Consider the following 22,402-nt stretch of genomic DNA (forward strand, 5'->3'; position numbering starts at 1 on the left):
AATTGCCTGCTCTCTTCTTACTCTTCTGCTCACAGACTGGCCCTCCCTGCTGGCTGCCTCCCCAGATCCTGCCCTGGGCTGGGAGGAGCCTTTTGGGGCTGCCTCTTCCAGCTTGGGCTTGTGGGGACAGAGCCAAATGCTAGCCCCCAGTGTGTCACAGTGGAGCCCCCAGATGCTTCAGCTGGGGGAGGACCAGAGCACAGAGCTCCTGGAGGTTCCTAGAGCAGCCAGCCCCCTGCCCCTGCACAGCCCTCACCCCTGAGCTCTGGTGTAAGCTGGAAAGGAAGACACTGATCCGTGAGACTGAGGACAGAGTGATGTTTTAATTGCGCTTTTTCGAAACGAGGTCACGGAAGCTGCAGCAGGAAGGACGAGGGCTGGAGGGAAGACCCTAGGGTGGGTGGGGTGTGGCTGCTTTCTATTAAGACTCTTGGTTGTATCTGGAAATCACCCCCGTGTAGCAGTGTCGCCCCAGTGCTGGTGCAGAGGCGACTGTTTCCGGGCAGGGTGTGCCCAAGGCTTCCACAGAGGAGCCTTTTTTCCTTCCCCAGAAATGTCTCAGTGAAGAAGGGGTCAGGACAGGTGGCCTTAGGGACAGAAAGCAGACTGGACTTGCTGTCAGACTGGAAGCTGGTCCTGTCCTCAGCACATAAGCAGCATTGGGATTAGTCAAGCCTGGCATCTCTGAATTGAGGTTCGGGGGGTGTGCTCATGTCCCCACCCCCTCAGACTGCTGCATCCCAGACTGGGATGCTAGCCAGCGACACAGACGTACACGTGTGTGTGCATGTGTGCCTGGTGGGCTGTGGGGACTGGGTAAGCCCTGCCTGCCCTGCTGTCTGAGGCCATCTTGATGGACTTGGCATTCCGCGCTTAGGAAGGTGGGTCTGGCTGACAGGGAGGGAGGAGGACGAGCAAGTTGTTGGGGTTGTCTGGCGCTGACAGTGTTCCTGGGCAGCAGCAGGGAGCAGTGGGGAATCAGAGGTGATCTGGGGGACTCACTCCCCTATCCAATCCCTGGCTGGACAGCAGACTCCTGTGGGCTGGAGTTCGGCATGGCGGTTCATCCCCTTTCACTGGTAGTTCCCCACTCACCCTGGCCCCACCCAGGATTCTGGTGGCAGATGATAACACTGTTCCTGCAGACAAGTCTCCTCTCATCCCTGGGCCTTGTCCCTGATCCAGGGACCAGGAAGGAGCTGATATAAGGCCACTGGGCTGTGCTTATGCTGAAGTGCCTTGAGACCCCAGCCCAGAGCCGCAGTGGGGAGGGTGGGCAGTGTCCACGTGGCCACAGCTGTCCGGATGTGCCCCATCTTGGCCCCGGGCCAACCGGCCTAGTCCTCCTTGGGCCTCTCCACAGTAAGAATCGTGTCCACAATGGCAGGCTGTCGCTCAGGGTCACCAAAGGATTGCTTCTCACGGTTCTGCTCCGCCCTAGTGCGCGTCCAGGAGGGTGAGCGCAGACAGCTGGCTCGGGGCAGCGGGTGTAGGCCTGGTGAGAACATGGGCTGGATCAATGTGGCGGACCAGTCACTCCTGCATCTTCTGCCTGGCCTGTTTGTGCCTCCAGCATGGTGTCCAGCCACACCTTGGGCCCCCCTGCAGTGTGTGCATATGGGTCTGGGTGCAGCCTGGGCACTGGCTTTCCTGATGCTCCCAGAAGGGTCCCCATGCAGCCAAGGTCCCACCCTGGGTGTGAGCCTGGCCTGGAGCTGGTGTGGGTGGGGAGTTGGGAGGGGAGGAAGGTCTCTGGGCCCCCACACTCCAGTGGCTTGCATGCCATTTCTTTGGTCAGTGGGGTCCAGTGCTTCCTGGGAACTGAGCTGAGGAGCAGCCAGGTTTGGCGAATGCCACCCCTTTTGTGCTCTGCCTTTTAATTAAATCTGCATAGTGAATTCTCCTCCTGGGGGGCCTGTGGCTGTGGTCTTTTGCTGTTATTTGAAAGCCGAAATTGAGGAGGGGCAGACGATTCCTTAAAGTCAGCACAAAGGTATGTAAAGTGCAGAAACAGTGAGTGGAATGGTGCCATGTTGACAAACATGCATTAGAAAGGAAATAATTTTCCAGACCAGGTCTTCAGGGGGCAGTGCTGGGTGGTCTCAGGCCACGGGGCCTCCCCACAACACCCTCAGAGCCCAGTGGCAATCCCACCTGCATGCGAGTCGCTGGCCATGTTCTCGTCATCCGAGTCTGCAAAGACCTCAGCCAGCTCCTGGTCAGACATGTCGGTCAGCTCGGTGAGGTCCAGGAGGTCGAAGTGCACCTCCAGGGAGGAGACACTGCTCAGCGGCTCTGGGGGCAGAGGGATACATTAGTGGGCCTGGTGATGGCCAGTGTGGGGGAGCAAGGTGGGGTCAACCCATTCCTGGCACCTGCTCCCTGGGGCACAGTGGGGCCCAGAGACCCGTCCCTGGTCCCAGGGGACTCATGGAGCATGATGGGTGGGTGGGCAGTACTTACGCCGCCTTTCCGTGACCTGCAGGAGCCCTGGTGCTGGTATTGGGATGCCCAACAACTCCTCCTCAGCCACAGGAGACTGGCCACTGGTCCCTGTGACAGGGATGGGGGCACTGAGGGCAGCCTGTGGTACGTCGACCTCCTTAACTAAGCCTGCAACAGAGAGGGCGTTACCCGGGAGGGGCTGGAGTCTTCACCCCCACTGCCAGGACGCAGGCTGGGAGGACCTGAGAACCTGGCCCATGGGGCTAGCCCTCAAGGTTCAGGTAGTGACGGGAGTGGTCCTGGGTCAGGAAGGACAGGGCACTGGGGGCTTCTCTGAGAAAGCTGACTTTCCCCGGCTCCTCGTTCTCTGGTTTCCAGATCCTCTGCCCTCATTACTTGAACGGGAATCACCGCTGGTCTTGCAGGGACCCTTGCTGGTTCTGTCAGAGCCCCCAAGACCCCAGTACTGTCACCTGTCTACTTTTGGTCCCACTAGGGTTTACTAAAGAAGACTGTCTTGCAGCTGAAGACGAAGAAGCTCTATACGGTCAGCAAAAATTAGACCAGGATCTGACTGTGGCTCAGATCATGAACTCTTTATTCCAAGAAGAGTCTGGAGAGTCTTTTGGACAGCAAGGAGATCAAACCAGTCAATCCTTAAGGGAATCAGTCCTGAATATTCATTGGAAGGACTGGTGCTGAAGCTCCAATACTCTGGCCACCTGATGGGAAGAACTGACTCATTTGAAAAGACCCTGATGCTGGGAAAGATTGAAGGCGGGAAGGGAAGGGGATGACAGAGGATGAGATGGTTGGATGGCATCACTGACTCGATGGACATGAGTTTGAGCAAGCTCTGGGAATTGGTGATGGACAGGGAAGCCTGGCGTGCTGCAGTCCATGGGGTTGCAAAGAGTTGGACACAACTGAGTGACTGAACTGAGGGTCTAGTGGACGGTAATACATTTGCTTTAATCCAGCCTGGCCCTAGCTCATGTGTCTGTCCTATGTTGTGTTTGAACTCAAAATAACACATTCTCATAGTGAAAGTTACTAGACGGGGCACGTGGCAGACCCATTCCCCACCAACCTCACAACTGGGGATGTTCCCCCAGGGATTTTTTCTGCTCAAATTTTGTTTTCATGTAACAGCTTGTCTCTGTCAAGTGAGAGCCGAGGCCCCTTGGGTATCTGCTTGGTGGGCACTACCACTCAGAGGTGGGGCTTCCACCCCAAGGAGGGCCATGTCCATGCACAGCTCACCCATTCCTCCCTTCCAGAGTGTTCTAGTGTCCCTCCCGCAAGAGCCAGGGTCCCAGTCATCTGTCAGGCATGTGCCCTGAGGCAGCTGGACCCCTCGGCTACCCTGAGACGCCTCTCCACAGTGACCTGCCCTCAGCTGAGGGACCCCCCAGCTGAACAGGTGCCCAGTACAGAGTGTGGAGTCCCTCCATCAGCAGTGGGGCCTTGCCTATCCGGCGGGCGAGTTTGGAGAGTGGGGTGTGGATGAGGCCACAGGAGCAGCTGCCAAAGAGGATCAGGGGGGCCCAGCACCAACAGCTGCCTTTGAGGGGTGGGCCTGTGCAGCCAGCAGCCTTGACGTGCCTGGCAGGCCACGTCAAGGGTCCAGAGGGTCCTGGCTGAGTGGGAAGTGGGACATGGATTTGCGGCTGCAGAGCTGGCTGGGCTGCCCCAGCCTCAGAGGGCACCCCTCCCTGGGAAGCATGACTGAGGGCAGGTGAGCCTGCTGACTGGCAGGGCCTGCCTGGCTCTGCCCTGTGCTGTGTCACTGGGGCCCGGGGCCGGCCCTGCTGGATGGGGCTCAGGATCTGGTTTCCACCTCGCTGCCACATCTGGCACGTGGTATCTGAGCATCCTCGGAGGGCAGGGTTACACCCACTGGCGGCCCAGCCCACCCAGCCTGACAGGGGCACCTTTCCTGAACCTCAGAGTTCCTGCTGCAGCTTGAGGCCCAGGAAGCCCTTGGGGCCTTTGTAGGACACGGTTGTTTCTTAAGAGATGGCACAGTGGCCAGATCGCCCTTCCCCAAGGGCACATGCGTGCCTGGAGTGTCCTGATCCTCTTCTGCACACGTGGCCCATCCTGGTGGGTGAGCAGGGTGGCCTCTGTCCGGCTGGGGGCTCCGGCCAGGTGCTGCCATTTCTGTGGAGCCTCCACATGGGGCGGGTGACTCTGGGTTAAGAAGAAGAAGAGTGACAGTGGCTCCTGGTTTTCTGTGCTAGACACAACCCCAGCAACATGGTTTTCAGCTAATGTCACAACCAGCTACGAGGGAGGGACTGTGAGTTTTGTCCTGTAACATGGAGGGGATCAGCTTGTCACAGGCACGTTAACACAGGGGCTCTGGAGCGGGAACTCTTGGCCACCACCTGCCAGCCCATGGAGGGAGGGGAGACCCTGACCTTGTACCCACAGGGAAGCTAGGCCCTGGCCAGGCAGAAGGGGACTTAGGATCAAAGGTGGAGCAGAGGGCAGGAGAAGGCCCTGAGGGAGCTTGGCTGCTCTGGGAAGGAAAGCACCTACCTGCATGTTTATGGAATGGGACTCGGTCCAGGTGGAAAGGAGGACATCTACAGCTTCTGAGATGGGGGCAGGGCAAGCAGATGCGCCTCCTTATAGACCCTGGGATCCAGGGGTCCCTCCAGCCCCCACAGGCACAGTGGCCTGTTGTATTGATTGTGAGAAGCACATGTTAACAAATTTCAGTGTATCTGAAACAGCACCATTTAGCTGATGGTGTTGCAGAGCCAATGGAATATGTTAACCGTGAATTTTTAAGTCACCTTCTACTGACTTTTTTATTCCTTCTCCTTTTGGCAGTGGTCTGCTCTTTACTTTGTAAATCCTGGTGTCCTGGCCTGTGTCAGAGCTTTGGGAAGGGGGAGGGAGCAGCGGAAGACACAACTTTGGCATCAAGGATGCTGATCTTTCAGCCGGAAGTGAAGGAAACAGGCCCTTGGCTTGGTCCTCGTGCACAGCAGGTGCACCGTAAATGCTGGTTGAACAAATGAGCCCAAGACCCCACCCAGAGTTCCTAAGCAGCTGTGCTACCTGAGTCTGTCTGATAGACCTCTGTAGGAAGGAGGGACAGATTCTCCATGGGTGAGACCCCCTGCTCTTCCTGGGGTGTGAAGCAGAGCAGTGACTGATCACACAAGTAGACACAGGGGCAAGGGTGCTTGCCTGTGGCCCAGAAGTAACCCCAGGGTTGCCCAGGCCAGGGCAAAGGTGAGGGGTGTTTCTAGTTCCCCAGGAAGCTCAGCGTGGACCAGCAGCCCAGTGCATGCCCCACTGAAGAAATGCAGCCTATGACTCCTGCAGGGGGACCTGCTGCCCTGACCTGCGGAAGCGCTGAGGCAGTACTTGCATGGGGAGACTGGAGCTGGGGGGCCACAGTCCTGCCCTGCCCAGGGTTTGCTGTGAACAGATATGGTAGGGTTACCCTGTGCCACGCTGCTGACCTATTTTCCAGCACATTCGTGCCAAGAACTTGGCCCAGATCTCAAGTTCCCTGCTGTGTGCCCAGGACTTTGCCCCAAGCCTGGAGGAGGGGCTCTGCACACACCCACCACAAATGAGTGAATTAATGAAGCGAATGAATGAATAGCATAAAACCAACATGGGTGCAGCAAAGGAGGCATGGGCACCATCCCCTATGTCGAGGATGCCTGGTGGATGCTGGCTTGGCTCAGCCTCCAGGGTTGGGCCCCAGCCCCTCTCTCAGATGGACAAGACTCGGAGGTGGGTGGGCTAGATGCTTGGTCTCCCAACAGCACTTTGCAGAGTGCACCCCCGCCTCTCCCCTCCTTGTCTGTGCATTTGATATTATTGATTCATTTAGGTTTTAGTTATGAAACGTTATAGAAGTAATTTCAGAGGTACTTAAGGCTGAAATAATACGTCTAGATTTGCCACATTAGTACTGAAGGAAGGCTGGTGGAAGTGGGTGAGCAGCTGGCCGGGGGCACGTGGGGAGCTTCAGCTTTCTGTTCTGTATGTGCCCCTCTCTCCAGTATAAGTTCCCAGAAATTGGCAAACTTAGAGAACGACAGTCACAGCCACCCACACGTGACCCTATGGGGTAGGATGTGGCTGTGGGGTAAGAAGTCTGTCTGCCGGCTTTGGCCCCAGACCCATTGTGTGCCTGCACAGAGTAGGCACCTGGTGAACACAGGTCTCTGGGGCTCCAGAACACTCCCTTCCCTCACCCCTGCTGTCTGCTCTCTTGATCTGCAGGGAAGGGGGTCTATCTACACTGAAAGGAGTGGTCACGGAGCTCAGATGGGTCTGGTTGCCGGCATCCCTCAGCCCTTGCTCACCAAGCCTTCCCCACCGAATCATCCATCATAAGGCTGCACCGGAAGCCCTGGGGTCCCGGTGCAGCCCACAGGAATACAAAACAAAGAAAACCACACCCACTGTCCCCCACCCTCCCCAGTGTGTCTCCTGGTGCTCAGGAGGAGGGTGACAAGGGCCCCCAGAAGGTGTCTGGAACGCACCTGCCCAGCTCAGACTTCAGACAGCAGTAAGTGGACTGACTGCTTCAGGACACTTCCACGGCTAGCATTTGGGTCTCCAGAGGCGGCCCTCGTGGGCTACGTGGCCCCCAGCGGATCCCTGTGTGCTCAGGGGAGGGGACCTCCAAGAAAGCCTAGGTGTGCCTGGGGTCTGGCCGGGTGGGTGGAGGAGCCCGGCAGTTTGCATCCAACTTCCTAGGCCGACGGCACAGGAAAACCCTTCCTGAAAGGGGACGTTTCTAGAGTTTTCCTCTCACCACCGGGCCAGGGTCAGGCTAGGGCCAGACTCCTGGGGAGAGACCCCCGGGTACATCTCCACCGTCTGGACAGCTGACAGAGGCCCTGAGGAGGGGTCACTCCGTTCACCCCTCGACTCCCAGGTGTGTGCGCTTCTGGCCGCGCCAGGCCGAGTAATCCCTGCAGGCATGGGAGCCCCCGCAGGCCGTCCGGGGCATCATCCGCCTCCCTCGCTCCGAGCCCGAGCCTGAGCCCGAATCTCAGCCTGCTGCCCCGCAGCATCCCGGCTGCCGCCTCCCCGCCCAACCCCCAGAGAGGTTCGGCACGGCCGAACAAAGCAGATGCGCGGTTGAGAGCGTAGCCTCCCCCCTACGCCTTGCTGACTTGGACCCCGACTCTGGTCCCGGCACGCCCCCATCTCCCGGATCCTCGGCTCTGCTGGGAGGGGGCGCAGGACCAAATTGTGCGCCGCCCACTCAGGAGCGCGCCAGGCACCGCTGCCTCGGCCGGGAGCGCGGAGGACGAGGGGGCGGGGACGCGGTCCGTGCGCCTCTAGCCCAGCGCGGGGGCCGCTCCCGGCGGTACCCCGGCCTGGCTTCCCCAGCACGGCGGGCTTAGGCTTCCACGCTCCGGCCCGGCATAGGGGAACTCGGAGCTGCCTACGGGTCTTGGCGGCCCTGGGGCGTGGTCGGTGAGAGGGCCGGGGGAAAGGACTGCGGGGAGGCGCAGATCTAGGGCTCAGGGGGGCCACACTCACCTCCCGGGCTGGCGCCCTCTGGGGGCTCCATGCGGCCGGTAGGGCCTGGGAGCCGACCGCGCGGCGGCGGCGGCGTCACTCGGCCCCGGCGCCCCTGCAGCTGCGGCGGCGACTCGGCCCCGGCTCTCTGCGCAGCGCATCGGGGCAGCAGCCGGGGGACCAAGGCAGCGGGGAGGAGCCCGCGGGGCGGGGCGCGCAGCTGCTCCGGGGCCGGGTCCCGCCCCCCGCCGCCCCCCCGCCGTCTCCTCCTCTGCCCCCGCAGCACAGGTGCGGCCCCGCCCCGCCCTGCTCGCGCCCCCTGTCGGCCCCTGCAGACCGTTCCCCGCCGACGGCACCCCTCCTGTCCCGCTTCCCACCCGGACCTGCCCGCGGCCCCCATCCCTGGCCTGGTCCCTGCGCGCACCCTCACTCAGCAGCCGTGCCACCGTGCGGGATCATCCCCACGCATCTGTGGGACTCCAACGACGTGCCGGCGCTCCGCGGGACATGGAAGGACGGGCACAACATCCTAGGGCCCATAAGCCGAGAACTGCAGACCGTGGCAAATGCTTTGGAGAGACGCGGTGCGGGGGCTGGGGCGTGGGGGGAATGGGGAGGGAAGAGGGGAAGGGAGGTAAGGAGAGGGAGGCGGGCAGAGAGGGGGCGTCCCGAAAGGCAGGCAGGCAGCGTCTGGGCGTGCTGAGAGCTCCAAACAGTTCAGTGGAGTCCCACTTCCAGTCGCTGGTCCCCTGCACAAGGCCCTGGAATGCAGCCCTGTGCCAAGCTCTTGATGCACAGTATCGCATTTCTTTCTCCTGGGGAATCCTTAGCAGATGAGGCCCTGATTTTTCAGGTGAAGCTGAACACGGGGTTGGGGGGGGGAGGGGAGTGCGACCAAGGTGCACAGCCAGTCACAGGAAGCCAGAGGAACCAAGTGCAAGCTCCTGGTCTAGACAAACCAACCAAAGAAGAGCGTCAGGGAGACAGACTTGGTCCCAGCTAGGAGTGGAGAAATTCGCATAGGAGGAAGGTGTGAACTTGGTGTTTGCAGGAAAGGTACCCTCCTAAGGCATCTTCAGCCATCCAAGGCCTCAGTCCACTCCAGTCACCCGGAGGCCATAGCTTTCTCAACTGTCAGTCAGTGTGGCAGGCTAATAGTTTCTATTTTTCTTTAGCTTACAAAACAAACAAAAAAAACCTGCTAAAATGATGTTATGACCCATTAGGACAAGCTGTTGCAGTTTGCACTCCAAGAGGCAGATCAGTCCCTCTGGGACAAAGCTGAGGGTGGTGGGGACATAAGCCTTGAGAGGTCAGGACAGTAGGTGCACACTGGCTACTGGGGTGGAAGTTTGTATTGTCTCACAATGGTCAGAGCAGTATCTCTGATTCGCCATGTCTTCCAGAACCTTCTGGTCCCATCCAGCCATACCCTGTTTGTGCTCCTGCTCACACCTGGGCAAGGCTTGTGCTGCTCTGACCAGTGGACTGTGTCCAGCTGATGCCATGTTACTCCAATGCTGGGTCTTAAGTAGGATTCAGGTCTCACTCCCCAAGCTCCCCTGGAATTCGGCCACCCTGTGTGAGAAAGCCCAGGCCATTTGAAGGGCCACTTGAGTGTTGTCTGGCCCACAGTAGCCAATGAACCAGATGTAAGGTCTCAGCCAGGAGCCAGACCCTTCCTTTGAGCCACCCTCCCTGGGGTGGGGGTAATACATGGAACCAAGGTGAGCTGTCCCCACAGGGTCCCAGCCAAGTTGCAGATTCATGGGCAAAACAGATGTTGTCACTATATTAAGCCATTTCATTTCGGGGCCAACCTGTCACACAGCCATAGTAACTGTAACAGTCTTGGTGTTTAATAATTATCCCTGTTGGACAGAAGAGTAAGTGGATACACAGGGAGTCTTGTCCAGGGGACCAGCTGACCTGACTCCAGAGGCCAGGGTCAAACTTTTCATTCAAAACATTTTCATGGAAGTCAACTATACTTCTATTTTAAAAAATTAAATAAAAAGAAAAAACCAAACAGTAGTAGAATAGCATAATTAACCCACTTGTACCCATCATTCAGATTCAGTGATTACTGACTCATGGCTGATCGTATTTCTTCTCTGCTTTCAATGCCTTCTTCCACTTCTGGGATGTTTTGAAGCAAATCCTATATGTATTATGTCAGTTCTTTTGTAAATACTTCACGGGTTGATCTCTAAAAACGTTTAGTCTTCTTGAGGACTCTGTTATGCTAACATTCAGGCCTCCATTGAGTTGCTGTTGTGATCTGAGGCAGTTTACTTGGATGACCATGTACGTGGGTGTTAGGAAGAGCCAGATATTCACCATAGGTCATTGGGTTTGTATTAACATTTGGTCTGTCATTTTGTAGGAAACTCAGATGTCATTTATCTGGGTTTCTGAGATGCTCAGCTTGATGCCGATTAAAAGTATCTCAAGCCACCCATGTGGAGAAAGGCTCTTTTCTATAAATCTGAACTCAAATTCAGTATGAAAAGCACAGGTCACCATGGGCCTTGTGGGGAGCCCAGAGAGCTGGCAACAAGGCCTCCCTGAACTCTTCATCTCGGCAGTGCACACTGATAAACCGTGCTGTGCTGTTCATTTGTGACAAACGAATACCCTGTCTTGTTATCCTGAGCTAACCCTCCTATTCTTGCCCTTTTTGTTGAAAGGAATTATTGTTAATGCATTCGTTTAATTCAGGACTCCCAGCCAGAATTCTAAAGCAAAAAGCCAGTCAGCATGAGGCACCTAGCATAGTAAGTGCTAAATAATAATCATTAGCACTCTGTCCTACCAGGCTGCACTGTCTTACTTGCCAGAACCCCTGTGGGAGGAGCCTACCTTAGGGGAGAAGACCCCTATCAGACCAGACGTGTCTGACACAGGCTCAGGCTCTTGTCAGCCCAGGTACAGAGACACCATCAGACCTCCCAGAGGCCCTGGGGCTGCTATAAATGTCACTCTTTGTGCAAGTCGGTTGATACAGTCCCTCCAAAGGGCCATTCCTCTCCAGGAACAATCAAGTCTTGGGTGGGCAAACAGGAAACCCCCAGGCTCTTTTTTGTGGCTCTCTTCCCTGACCTGAGCCTTTCTCCACTATTCACACTCTGTGCCCAAGGCAGTTCTCCAGGGAGAGAAGATTCCTCTCCATTCCCAAACTGACAGAAAAGCTTGACCTGCCGCAAAACCACTATTTCATAAGATGCTAATGTTGAGTGTGGAAAACAAGACAACAAATGGTGTTGTTTTGGGTATAGGTAGCAGGATGGTAAGAGGGATCAGAAATTCTCTCTGCAATTTGTAAAGCAGTTAGCAGTTTTCAGAGCAAGAGGTTAGAGGGAAGAAAACCCCTGAAGACTTTTTTTCCCTGCAGAGCTCGTCTGGAAACCCGTAGCAAAGGTTTCTAGTTTTTCCTCACCAGGAGGACAAAGTCTCTTTAGGAAGAGCAGTTAGTTTTTGTGAAGGGGAGACTTGCTGATTTCAAAACTGTGGACCCCGCTGGAATAAATTTTTCTCGCCTTACGTTTGCTTCCTCTGAGGCTTTGTGGAAATCCAGCTGTCTTCCAGCCTCAGGTGGGAGGAATCGTCAAAGGGGGCAGGGTGGGGTGAGGCCCAAGGGCAGAGGTTCCGCGAGAATTTGAATCTAATTTGGGTAAAGTCGCGGTGTGGCCGCCTCCCCTCGCTCACTCTTGGAGTTCATGCACTGTAGGTCTTGTACCCACGTAGAGTACGTAACAAGTGGACGGAAACCGTTCCTCCAACCTCCGTGGAGCTTAACTTTTAGTGGGGAAGACCCGCAGTAAACAAGACCTGTCCCGAAAGGAATGCGTTCCCAGGTATCTTGGAGAGGTAGCGTGTGGATAATATCCAGCTTCGGCCCAAATCTACAGACTCCGCCTGGTTAGTTGCTAAGGACTCCCGCCGTTGCGAGGCACCGGCCCTGCCTGCGGGGTATCGCGATGGTTCTCGAGACTTCGCGCGGGATCTTGCAGTCGTTGCCTGGAGACGGCGCATCCTGGGAAGGCCGGGCGCTTTGGTTTGTCGGTCCACGCAGGCGGGAAACCACAACCATGGTGAGGAGGTCTCTTAGGGTCCGCGCCGGGGCCCTGGGGCTCAGGGGTCGGCTGGCCTTGGGCGCCGGGAGTCCCCGGGACGGGAGATCTGGAGCTTTTGGGTCTTGGAGCTGCGGGCTTGGTGCTCTGGGGGGTGGGGGGTGGGGGGCGGGGTGTCCTCGCAGACGCGGCTCTCCCGTGGAGCTGAGAGACTTGGTCTCTCCAGAATCTTATGCACACCCGGGTGGTGGTCAGAGAGCACCGTCTCCCCCGCCCCCAGACCTAGGGCCCGGTGTGCACGTGTCCGGACCGGAAAACCTAGGTCGAGTGGCTACCCTACCTGGAATGGAAGGCTCATTGATCAGATCCTTGGGAAACAGAGGTCCTCCAGCCTCTGGGATCGGGAACCTGGGGTATACCATGATGGCCAGAGGGTCCTGACAGCGGTTCCAGCGCACGTAAAGTCCCCAGGGCAGAGCTTGGGCAAACCTGAGAGGAGTCAGGCGGGAACTGAGCAGAGTGGAGCTTGCTGCCTCTGGGCTTCTCAGTCCCCACCCCTCTGTGGTAGGGCTCTCAGCTGCGCACTCCCCCCTGTGCTGTATGGGCTGTAGGTCACCCAGTTTCCAGGAAGGTGTGGCAGGGTGGCCATCAGTGCGGGGACCCCTCTGTGTGTGGGGGCCCCAGGGGCTCTAGAGGCCCCAACCACTGCCTTACTCCCAGATGCTGAGTAAGCTCCTGGGCTCTTCTGATGGGTTGGACTTCTTGGAGTAGAGGGTTAGAAAGAGGGCAGTGTTTTAGGAGTGAAGATTTCAGCGGTTCTGTCTTTCGCAAGTCAGCTGGGAAAAGATCACCAAAATACATCTACTTTCACTAACTTGAGGGAAATATGCATGATTTTCCTTTTTTTTTTTTTTGTTACTTTGTGCTTTCTAACATTTCCTCATAAACTTTTTTGGTAATAAAAATGTTACAGAGACATGCAGATGCGTGCCTACATATAGACAAAAGCATGAGCCACAGAAACTTGTGAGAAGTGAGGGCAGAGGATAAGGCGTTAGTTTTCTTTCTGTTGAGTGGCCCCTGGAGAGGCAGTGGGGCAGAAGGTCCCCTCTGGCACCGTGGAGAAGTGGTTAAAAGCAGGCGTCACCCCACTGACAGAGCCCACAGTGTGTGAGTGCCAGTCTGTACCAGCAGTCTTCACCCCAGGTCTCTGAGGCACCCACCTTGCGCCCATGGAGCGATATATTGCAGGTTTCTCTCTGGCACTTGCCAAGCACTATAGTCTGTGCTGCTGGGGATACTCCTTTGTGAGGCCGAGTAGCTTTTGCTCCACACCAAGGAAGTCTCTGCTGTATACAAGGAACATGTTCTCCCTCTTCCTTTCTGAGGGGAAGCAATATTCTCTTCTGAGAAGGGAGATTTCTCTTTGCTGTTCCAAAGGTGTCAACAGAATATGCCTGTGGTTAAGGATGGGAAACCTTAGGGCAGAGTGAGGCGGCCCGGGTGGAAGCCTGAGACAGTGGGCAGTCAGATGGAGGTTCCAGGCAGAAATTCCTCTCCCGAATGGCCCTGAAAGGGAATGAACCAGCCAGAAGTGAACCCTAACCCGACCATGTATTCTTCAATCCAAGGCGCCCAAAAAGAAAGGGAAGAAAGGCAAAGGCAAAGGCACTCCGATTGTTGATGGGCTGGCTCCGGAGGACATGAGCAAGGAGCAGGTGAGCGGGCTGGCTGGGCCGCGGCCCCTTGCTGGGGCGGGTGGGATGGGTTTGCTGCCCCACGCTGGTCCTAGGAAGTTCTTTTAGACTGCAGCACCCCGGCTCCTTGTCTGCCTCCCCTCAGTCTGGCTCCTGCCGTCTGCCCACACCAGGACATGTGAAACAATGCAGCACGTGTGATGGGTAAACTTTCCTCTAGGGTAGTAGGAACTTGGAAGGAAATGTTTTTCTGATATAAAGCTATTTAAGTTTTCTTTCATTCTTACCCTTTTTAGGCCCCTACTGTTTACGGAGATGTTAATCATAGTATATACACTTACAGCATTCTCATTTATTTGATTTACCATTAAACACTGTGAGTTATTTTAGGCCGCTTGTTCATTTCGATGACATTAAGAGCTAGGGAACATGATTTGATTAATTACAGTTTCATTTGAAAGGCTCCCAAAACCTATAACTTGCGCAACCCATGAGAGCAGATGTGGTCTGGAAGTGTTCATGACCCTTACTTACTTTTGATGGTTTTAAGATAAAAGAAATCAAGGGAGATTCAACAAGGCATAAGACCTGAAGATGGAGAGCAGGGCAGAGGCCCTTGAAAGTGGTGAACAGGCTCTCTTTCTCACACAGGGAAGCCATCGGCAGTCTGTAGAGGGTAATGAGGTCAGGCTGTGCTTCAAGGGGGTCACTGGGGATGCCTCAGGGAGGTTGGCTTACCTGCTGTGTCGCCCCAACAATCGGAGTGTTTCCTCCCTACAGGTTTACTTCCTGTCCTGTGACATGGCAGGGGTCAGTCTGCAGAGCTTGGAGGCTCTCGGGGTCCAGGCAGTAGTAAGATGAGAGATTCAGGGCAGCTGTGGTCAGATCTGAATTCGGCAATAAGGAGTTCATGATCTGAGCCACAGTCAGCTCCCAGTGTTGTTTTTGCTGACTGTATAGAGCTTCTCCATCTTTGACTGCCAAGAATATAATCACTCTGATTTCGGTGATGGCCATCTGGTGATGTCCATGTGTAGAGTCTTCTCTTGTGTTGTTGGAAGAGGGTGTTTGCTATGACCAGTGCGTTCTTTTGGCAAAACTCTATTAGCCTTTGCCCTGCTTCATTCTGTACTCCAAGGCCAAATTTGCCTGGTACTCCAGGTGTTTCTTGACTTCCTAGTTTTGCATTCCAGTCCCCTATAATGAAAAGGACATCTTTTTTGGGTGTTAGTTCTAAATGGTCTTGTAGATCTTCATAGAACCATTCAACTTCAGCTTCTTCAGCATTACTGGTTGGGGCATAGACTTGGATTATTGCCAAATTCAGACTTAAAGAAAGTAGGCAAAACCACTAGACCATTCAGGTATGACCTAAATCAAATCCCTTATGACTATACAGTGGAAGTGAGAAATAGATTTAAGGGACTAGATCTGATAGACAGAGTGCCTGATGAACTATGGATGGAGGTTCGTGATATTCTACAGGAGACAGGGAGCAAGACCATCCCTGAGAAAACGAAATGCAAAAAAGCAAAATGACTGTGTGAGGAGGCTTTACATGTGTGAGGAGGCTTTACATGTGTGAAAAGAAGAGAAGCGAAAAGCAAAGGAGAAAAGGAAAGATATACCCATTTGAATGCAGAGTTCCAAAGAATAGAAAGGAGACATAAGAAAGCCTTTCTCAGTGATCAATGCAAAGAAATAGAGGAAAATAATAGAATGGGAAAGACTAGAGATCTCTTTAAGAAAATTAGAGATACTAAGAGAACATTTCATGCAAAGATGGGCACAATGAAGGACAGAAATGGTATGGACCTAACAGAAGCAGAAGATATTAAGAAGAGGTGGCAAGAATACACAGAAGAACTGTATAAAAAAGATCTTCATAATCCAGAAAATCACGATGATGTGGTCACTCACTTAGAGCCAGACATCCTGGAATGTGAAGTCAAGTGGGCCTTAGAAGGCATCATTACAAACAAAACTAGTGGAGGTGATGGAATTCCAGTTGAGCTATTTCAAATTCTAAAAGATGATGCTGTGAAAGTGCTGCACTCAATATGCCAGCACATTTGGAAAACTCAGCGGTGGCCACGGGACTGGAAAAGGTCAGTTTTCATTCTAATCCCAAAGAAAGGCAATGCCAAAGAATGCTCATACTACCACACAATTGCACTCATCTCACATGCTAGCAAAGTAATGCTCAAAATTCTCCAAGCCAGGCTTCAGAAATATGTGAACCGTGAAATTCCTGATGTTCAAGCTGGTTTTAGAAAAGGCAGAGGAACCAGAGATCAAATTGCCAACATCCACTGGATCATGGAAAAAGCAAGAGAGTTCCAGAAAAACATCTAGTTCTGCTTTATTGACTATGCCAAAGCTTTTGACTGTGTGGATCACAAGAAACTGTGGAAAATTCTGAAAGAGATGGGAATACCAGACCACCTGACTTGACTCTTGAGAAACCTGTATGCAGGTCAGGAAGCAACAGTTAGAATTGGATATGGAACAACAGACTGGTTCCAAATAGGAAAAGGAGTACGTCAAGGCTGTATATTGTCACCCTGCTTATTTAACTTCTATTCAGAGTACATCATGAGAAACGCTGGGCTGGAGGAAGCACAAGCTGGAATCAAGATTGCTGGGAGAAATATCAATAATCTCATGTATGCAGATGACACCACCCTTATGGCAGAAAGTGAAGAAGAACTAAAGAGCCTCTTGATGAAAGTGAAAGAGAGTGAAAAAGTTGGCTTAAAGCTCAACATTCAGAAAACGAAGATCATGGCGTCTGGTCCCATCACTTCATGGGAAATAGATGGGGAAACAGTGGAAACAGTGTCAGACTTTATTTTGGGGGGCTCCAAAATCACTGCAGATGGTGACTGCAGCCATGAAATTAAAGATGCTTACTTCTTGGAGGAAAAGTTATGACCAACCTAGACAGAATATTAAAAAGCAGAGATGTTACTTTGCCAACAAAGTTCCGTCTAGTCAAGGCTATGGTTTTTCCAGTAGTCATGTATGGATGTGAGAGTTGGACTGTAAAGAAAGCTGAGGGCCGAAGAATTGATGCTTTTGAACTGTGGTGCTGGAGAAGACTCTTGACAGTCCCTTGAACTGCAAGGAGATCCAATTGGTCCATCCTAAAGGAGATCAGCCCTGGGTGTTCTTCGGAAGGAATGATGTTGAAGCTGAAACTCCAATACTTTGGCCACCTGATGTGAAGAACTGACTCATTGGAAAAGATCCTGATGCTGGGAAAGACTGAGGGCAGGAGGAGAAGGGGACAACAAGGATGAGATGGTTGGATGGCATCACAGACTTGATGGACATGAGTTTGGGTAAACTCCAGGAGATGGTGAGGGACAGGGAGGCCTGGCGTGCTGCAATTCATGGAGTCACAAAGAGTTGGACACGACTGAGCGACTGAACTGAACTGTCGCCAAGTTGCTGCAGGATTACCCTGTGGGCGTTGGGCTCCAGAGCTGTTTTCTCATATTTGAAGACAAGTGAGAAATCCAGATATTTATAAGAAGTCTAAATACCGAGTGAAGGAACATCCAGTGTGAGCCAGAGTCAGGAGGAGCCTGGTTTAGATGATTCGTTTGAGTAACACGAAGGCAGCAGGCTCGCAGGTCAGGACTTTTCCTGGGGAGCCAAGCCCCATCCCAGCCCTAGTCCTTGCAGTCTCCTGGCTGCCCTTCCTTGCTGAGTTGTTGTCTTGGCCCTCTCTTGAAGTAAGACATCTGGTTTCCTTGTAGGGAACATGGTTATCAAAAGAGGGAAACTTTACAGCCTGGGCCTGAGGCTATGCTCAAAAGATAACTAATTCTTGCAGGTGAGAGTCTCAAGAAACTGGAAATCTGTCCTTTTTTCTTTTTTTTCTTTTTTTTACCTATTTGCAGATTTGCATTTGGCTCTGGATCAAACCCTCTTGACTGTTTCAGATCTGCTGGTTTTGTCTGCTATTTTTTGCTTGACGTGTATCCTTAAAGGTGAAAGGTTTTTACATTTTATATCATTTGTATGAAAATATTTGCATCATTGTCATATCTTTGTATCATAGGCCCATATGACCTTCTGGCTAATATATTCTTGTTTCTCAACCATGCTGTTTAGAAGCAGCTTGGATCCTGTGTCCATTTTAGTTGTCTGCTCTTGTGCTAACAGTGTTGCTAATACCTTTAAGTGGAACACTACTGTGTTCTTTTGAGAAATTTCTTTAGTGTAAATTCCCAAGGATGAATAAAAGGATATAATCATATTATGACTGTTGGCCAAATACAAGAGATTTCTGCTGTCTGCTGATGTCCCCTGTTCCTGAGGCTTCCCAGCACTGTGTGTTAGGTTCTCACTTTACACTCATGGTTTACTTTGAGATGAGAGTAGCGCCCCCCACCGTCTTCCTGGCCTTTCTCTGCCCACCCTCCCCTGGTCACGGGTGGGCCCTCTGGCTGCCTCACCCGACTCTGCCCACCAGGTGGAGGAGCACATCGGCCGCATCCGGGAGGAGCTGGACCGCGAGCGAGAGGAGCGCAACTACTTCCAGCTGGAGCGCGACAAGATCCACACTTTCTGGGAGATCACACGGAGGCAGCTGGAGGAGAAGAAGGCCGAGCTGCGGAACAAGGACCGGGAGATGGAGGAGGCCGAGGAGAGGCACCAGGTGGAGATTAAGGTGAGGGGGCTGGCCCAATCCCATGGGAGTCGCCGCGCAACAGAGGAGCTGGCCCGAGGTCCAGGGGCATGGTCATGCCTTGCTTTGGGCGGTCACGCCTTTTGTGTCCTTTGACATTGGGAACTTGAAGGTATTTTTTAATAACAAAGCAGGTGTGTCCAGCTGAGCATGTGAGCCTATGTGTGCAGGTGAGAAGTCGTGTAGAGGTGCGCAGGTGGGCATGTGTGTTCAAGCGAGCCTGTGTGTGCAGGCGAGCCTGTGTGTGCAGGCGAGCCTGTGTTTGCAGGCGAGCCTGTGTGCACAGGCGAGCATATGTGTGTGCAGGTGAGTGGACAGAGCAGGTGAGCAGCGGCACTCCCTCACCCCCAGGTCTACAAGCAGAAGGTGAAGCACCTGCTGTACGAGCATCAGAGCAGCCTGACAGAGATGAAGGCGGAGGGCACCGTGGTCATGAAGCTGGCGCAGAAGGAGCACCGTGCACAGGAGGGGACGCTGCGCCGGGACATGAGGGCTCTGAAGGTGGAGCTGAAGGAGCAGGAGCTGGCCAACGAGGTGATGGTGAAGAACCTGCGGCTGGTAGGTGCCAGGGCAGCTGTGAACGTGTCGGGACTTAGCCACACCTGGGAATTCATGGTTCTGTATAAAAAGATTGCCGGTGGGCAATTAACTGAAATGTTCAGCAACAACAATTGCATCAGCCAAATAAACCCCTCTGGGGCCAGGTGCAGAGTTCTGTCTCAGACTTGAGTGACCGGTTGACTTCCCGACTGGGAGATCCAGCCTGGGCTGCTCTCCACGTGCTGCCGATCCCGGGCCCCTGGAGTGAGCCACCCGCCAGCCCTTCAGCTGCTGCGGCCTTGGTCCTGTGAGCATGCTGAAAAGCACCTCACTGGCCTTGGAGACTCTTTGATCCTTTCAGAGGGAGGCTGAGGGGCTCTGGGTGGAGGTTGGAATTCCTTCTTAAGTGCCTGTAACACACCAGGCCTGGCTCAGATTGTGGGTGCTCAGAGGGTGGGGCTGACGGTCAGGAGAGGACAGGCTTCCCCAAGATAGAAAACAAAGTTAACTGCCAAACACACGTCACAGGTCCATGGGCATGAGTGCTCCAGGAGATGCAGGAAGTGAGGTGGTTGCGTTTCTCTATATGTTCTGTGAATTCATTGAGAAGGTGACACCCAAGCAAAGGTGGGGGAAGACAGGGCTGAGCCAGGCTAGGGGAGACCAGGCCGTGAGAAAGGTTGGGATGGACCAGCATGAAGGCTGCAAGGAATGAGGAGGCTGTGGACAGGACTGGGGCTTTGACCACCCTGCTGCACCTGAGTTGGGGACCTCTGGAGGGCCTGGACAAAGGGAGGATGTGTCCAACTTTGGCTTTCAAAGGTTCTCCTGGCTGTGAGTTGAAAGACTTTTGTCAATACGTTTGCTATATGTCTGGACGCAGCCCAGCCTCAACTGAGTCTGGGAACATAATGCAGAGTTTTCCTTGAAGCTTGAGGGTGCTGAAGATGTGGTTCCTCGAGGGGCCTGGCTGTTTTGACAGAAGCACAGCATGGGCTGGCTTCTACCGAGTGTAGTCTCTGCTTACCCAAGGCACGATGTGGAATAGTTACATGCTCAGAGTGCCTCTTGGCATGAAAATAAAGTATAATTTAAGCCTTTTATTCAAACTTTATAGCTGTCAGAGTAGTTTGTCCTGGTATTCTAAGCCAAAGCAGATCAGCACCACACGGGGTGCCTACAGCTCTGGGTGGGTCTGGTCCTGCTGCCCAGCCTGTGGGCACAGCCAGGGTGTGAGTGTCATCAGCATCTTCCCCAGTCCATTATGAAATGTGGAATTTCCCAGACCCTCATTCCTCTGGGCTGGTCCTGAGCTCGGGGGGGAGGGTCCAGCCAGAGCAGCAGCCACACAGGCTGTTGGTGCTAGTGAGGAGGGGGCCCTGCCACAGGGCCGGTGTCTGTCCTGTCCCGACTGGCCTCCAGTGACAGCCTGCTTCCGCCTCTGCAGAAACACACCGAGGAGATCACCAAGATGCGCAACGACTTTGAGAGGCAGGTGCGAGGTCAGTGCTTCCCGCGCTCCGCTGTGTAAGGCGGCCCGAGAGCCCCTCCTGTCAGGAAGGAACTGCCCTCCAGTTAAAACAGCCCAGACATGTGGAGTGAGAGGACATGGTCATTTCTAAGGCTGGTGTCTGTGGGAAGTGGGAGGCTGGGAGGACCCCCTCGCCCCCCCGCCCTGGCACACAGTGACTCCTGGAGCAGGTCGCCCAGCTAGGGGGCGGCATGCTGTCCCTCCTGTCCTGCAGAGGCGCCGACCTCAGCCACAGTCTGGCTGGATGGCCGTGGTCCGTGTCCCCTGGCACTGGGTGACGCTTGGCTGTTGGGATCCCCGAGGCAGGGACTGATCAGCGGTGCCTGTGACAGGCAGAGGAGGGCATGTGCTGGTGCCACGCAGCAGGAGAAGCGCCCCGCCCAGACCCGCTGTCGGCAGCCTCCATCCCCTGGGAGGTCTCCCGTCTTGGGCACAGCCGCCATCTGTTCTCGTCACCACGGCACCAGGGGTTCTGCTCAGTTGCTCTGGGTGCTGCTCCCTTTCAGAAATCGAGGCCAAGTACGACAAGAAGATGAAGATGCTTCGGGACGAGCTCGACCTGCGCAGGAAGACAGAGATCCACGAAGTGGAGGAGAGGAAGAACGGCCAGATCACCACGCTGATGCAGCGACACGAGGAGGCCTTCACCGACATCAAGAACTACTACAACGACATCACCCTCAACAACCTGGCTCTCATCAACTCCCTCAAGGTGCCGCCGGGGCTGCCTGCCACCTCGGGCCCACACCCCTGCTTGTAGACACACCTGGCCTTCAGCGGCCCCTGATTGAAACGCACAGATTGTGAGTCCCTTCACGTGGAGGGGAAGTCATAGGCCCATGCGCACCAGGGGTGTCGTCGCACCTAAGTGCTGGCAGTGAGCACAGCGGAAGCTCTGCTTGCATGCAGTCCGCGTTACTAGAGAATTCAGAAACTATTCTCCGTGTTTACACACGGAACACATGCCCCAGGACCATCCTCTCTGGGCAGGAGAGCTCACAGCCCCCGTGCAGGCCACAGCCCCCAGTCCTGCCACCAACATTCCCCTCCCGCTCCTCCCCCGGCCCCCCCAGGAGCAGATGGAGGACATGAGGAAGAAGGAGGAGCACATGGAGAAGGAGATGACGGAGGTGGCCATGCAGAACCGGCGCCTGGCGGACCCCCTGCAGAAGGCTCGGGAGGAGATGAATGACATGCAGAAGAAACTCGGGGGCTATGAGAGGGACAAGCAGATCCTGGTGGTGGGTTTCCGCTGCATTCCCAGCCCTCCCTGGTGTGAAGGGGCAGGAAGGTCGGGCAGGTGTCTCCCGAGTCCCAGAGTGGAGTTGGCCTTTGGGGCACCACGGGAGGTGCTGAACCCCTCTGTCCCCTGCCTGGTGACCTCCTGGGGGCATGTGGGGTTGGCACCTGTTCTGGGAGCCAGGTGGCCCCTGGCTGCCATGGTGGGGCTCGGTCCATTGTGTCCGGGAGCCATTCGCTCTGATGATCACCTCACCTGCTTATCCCTCCTGAGCCGCATCTTGTGGGTGCTTGAACTGGGGGTGCTTTCTGACCCTTCTCTCCAGTGCACAAAAGCCCGTCTGAAAGTCACTGAGAAGGAGCTGAAGAGCCTGAGGTGGGAGCACGAGGTGCTGGAACAGCGATTCATCAAGGTGGGCTCTAGGTTATCTGGGGGGCTCCTGGCATATCTGGGGGGCTCCTGGCATGTCTGGGGGGCTCCAGGATGTCTGGGGGCCTCCTGGGGCATCTGGGAGGCCCTAGGATGTCTGGGGGCCTCCTGGGGTGTCTGGGGGCTCCCGGCATGTCTGGGGGCTCCTAGGGTGTCTGAGGGTCTCCCAGTGCATCTGGGGGGCTCCCGGTGCATCTGGGGGCTCCCGGGGCATCTGGGGGGCTCCTGTTGTGTCTG

At 54.8% G+C, this 22,402-nt stretch overlaps 2 protein-coding genes across 5 annotated transcripts in view; one reads left to right on the forward strand and one right to left on the reverse strand.

Annotated features, from left to right (window-relative positions):
• On the reverse strand, nt 299-8,137 carry DBNDD1 (dysbindin domain containing 1). 2 transcript variants are annotated; one of them, XM_018061928.1, is made up of 5 exons: nt 7,978-8,136; nt 4,510-4,638; nt 2,464-2,613; nt 2,155-2,295; nt 299-1,495 (listed from the first exon to the last, which is right to left on the reverse strand). In XM_018061928.1, exons 1-5 carry the CDS (start codon nt 8,006-8,008, stop codon nt 1,338-1,340), a joined length of 609 nt encoding a protein of 202 aa, XP_017917417.1. In that variant the 5' UTR covers nt 8,009-8,136; the 3' UTR covers nt 299-1,337. The 2 variants fall into 2 exon arrangements, with proteins under 2 accessions (XP_017917417.1, XP_017917416.1); XM_018061927.1 differs by lacking the exon at nt 4,510-4,638 and having other exon boundaries at nt 7,978-8,137.
• GAS8 (growth arrest specific 8) overlaps nt 11,083-22,402 on the forward strand; it is a 36,131-nt gene continuing 24,811 nt past the window's right edge. For all 3 annotated transcript variants that reach the window (XM_005691945.3, XM_005691944.3, XM_013971009.2), the window contains exons 1-8: nt 11,083-12,050; nt 13,661-13,747; nt 18,210-18,407; nt 18,777-18,983; nt 20,413-20,467; nt 21,003-21,208; nt 21,570-21,737; nt 22,062-22,148. In XM_005691945.3, coding sequence (XP_005692002.2) covers nt 11,937-12,050; nt 13,661-13,747; nt 18,210-18,407; nt 18,777-18,983; nt 20,413-20,467; nt 21,003-21,208; nt 21,570-21,737; nt 22,062-22,148 — 1,122 coding nt within the window. In that variant the 5' untranslated portion in view covers nt 11,083-11,936. The remainder of the gene's footprint in view (nt 12,051-13,660; nt 13,748-18,209; nt 18,408-18,776; nt 18,984-20,412; nt 20,468-21,002; nt 21,209-21,569; nt 21,738-22,061; nt 22,149-22,402) is intronic.

This window comes from Capra hircus, chromosome 18 (genome assembly GCF_001704415.2).
Source record: "Capra hircus breed San Clemente chromosome 18, ASM170441v1, whole genome shotgun sequence".
Classification (NCBI taxonomy): domain Eukaryota; kingdom Metazoa; phylum Chordata; class Mammalia; order Artiodactyla; family Bovidae; genus Capra; species Capra hircus.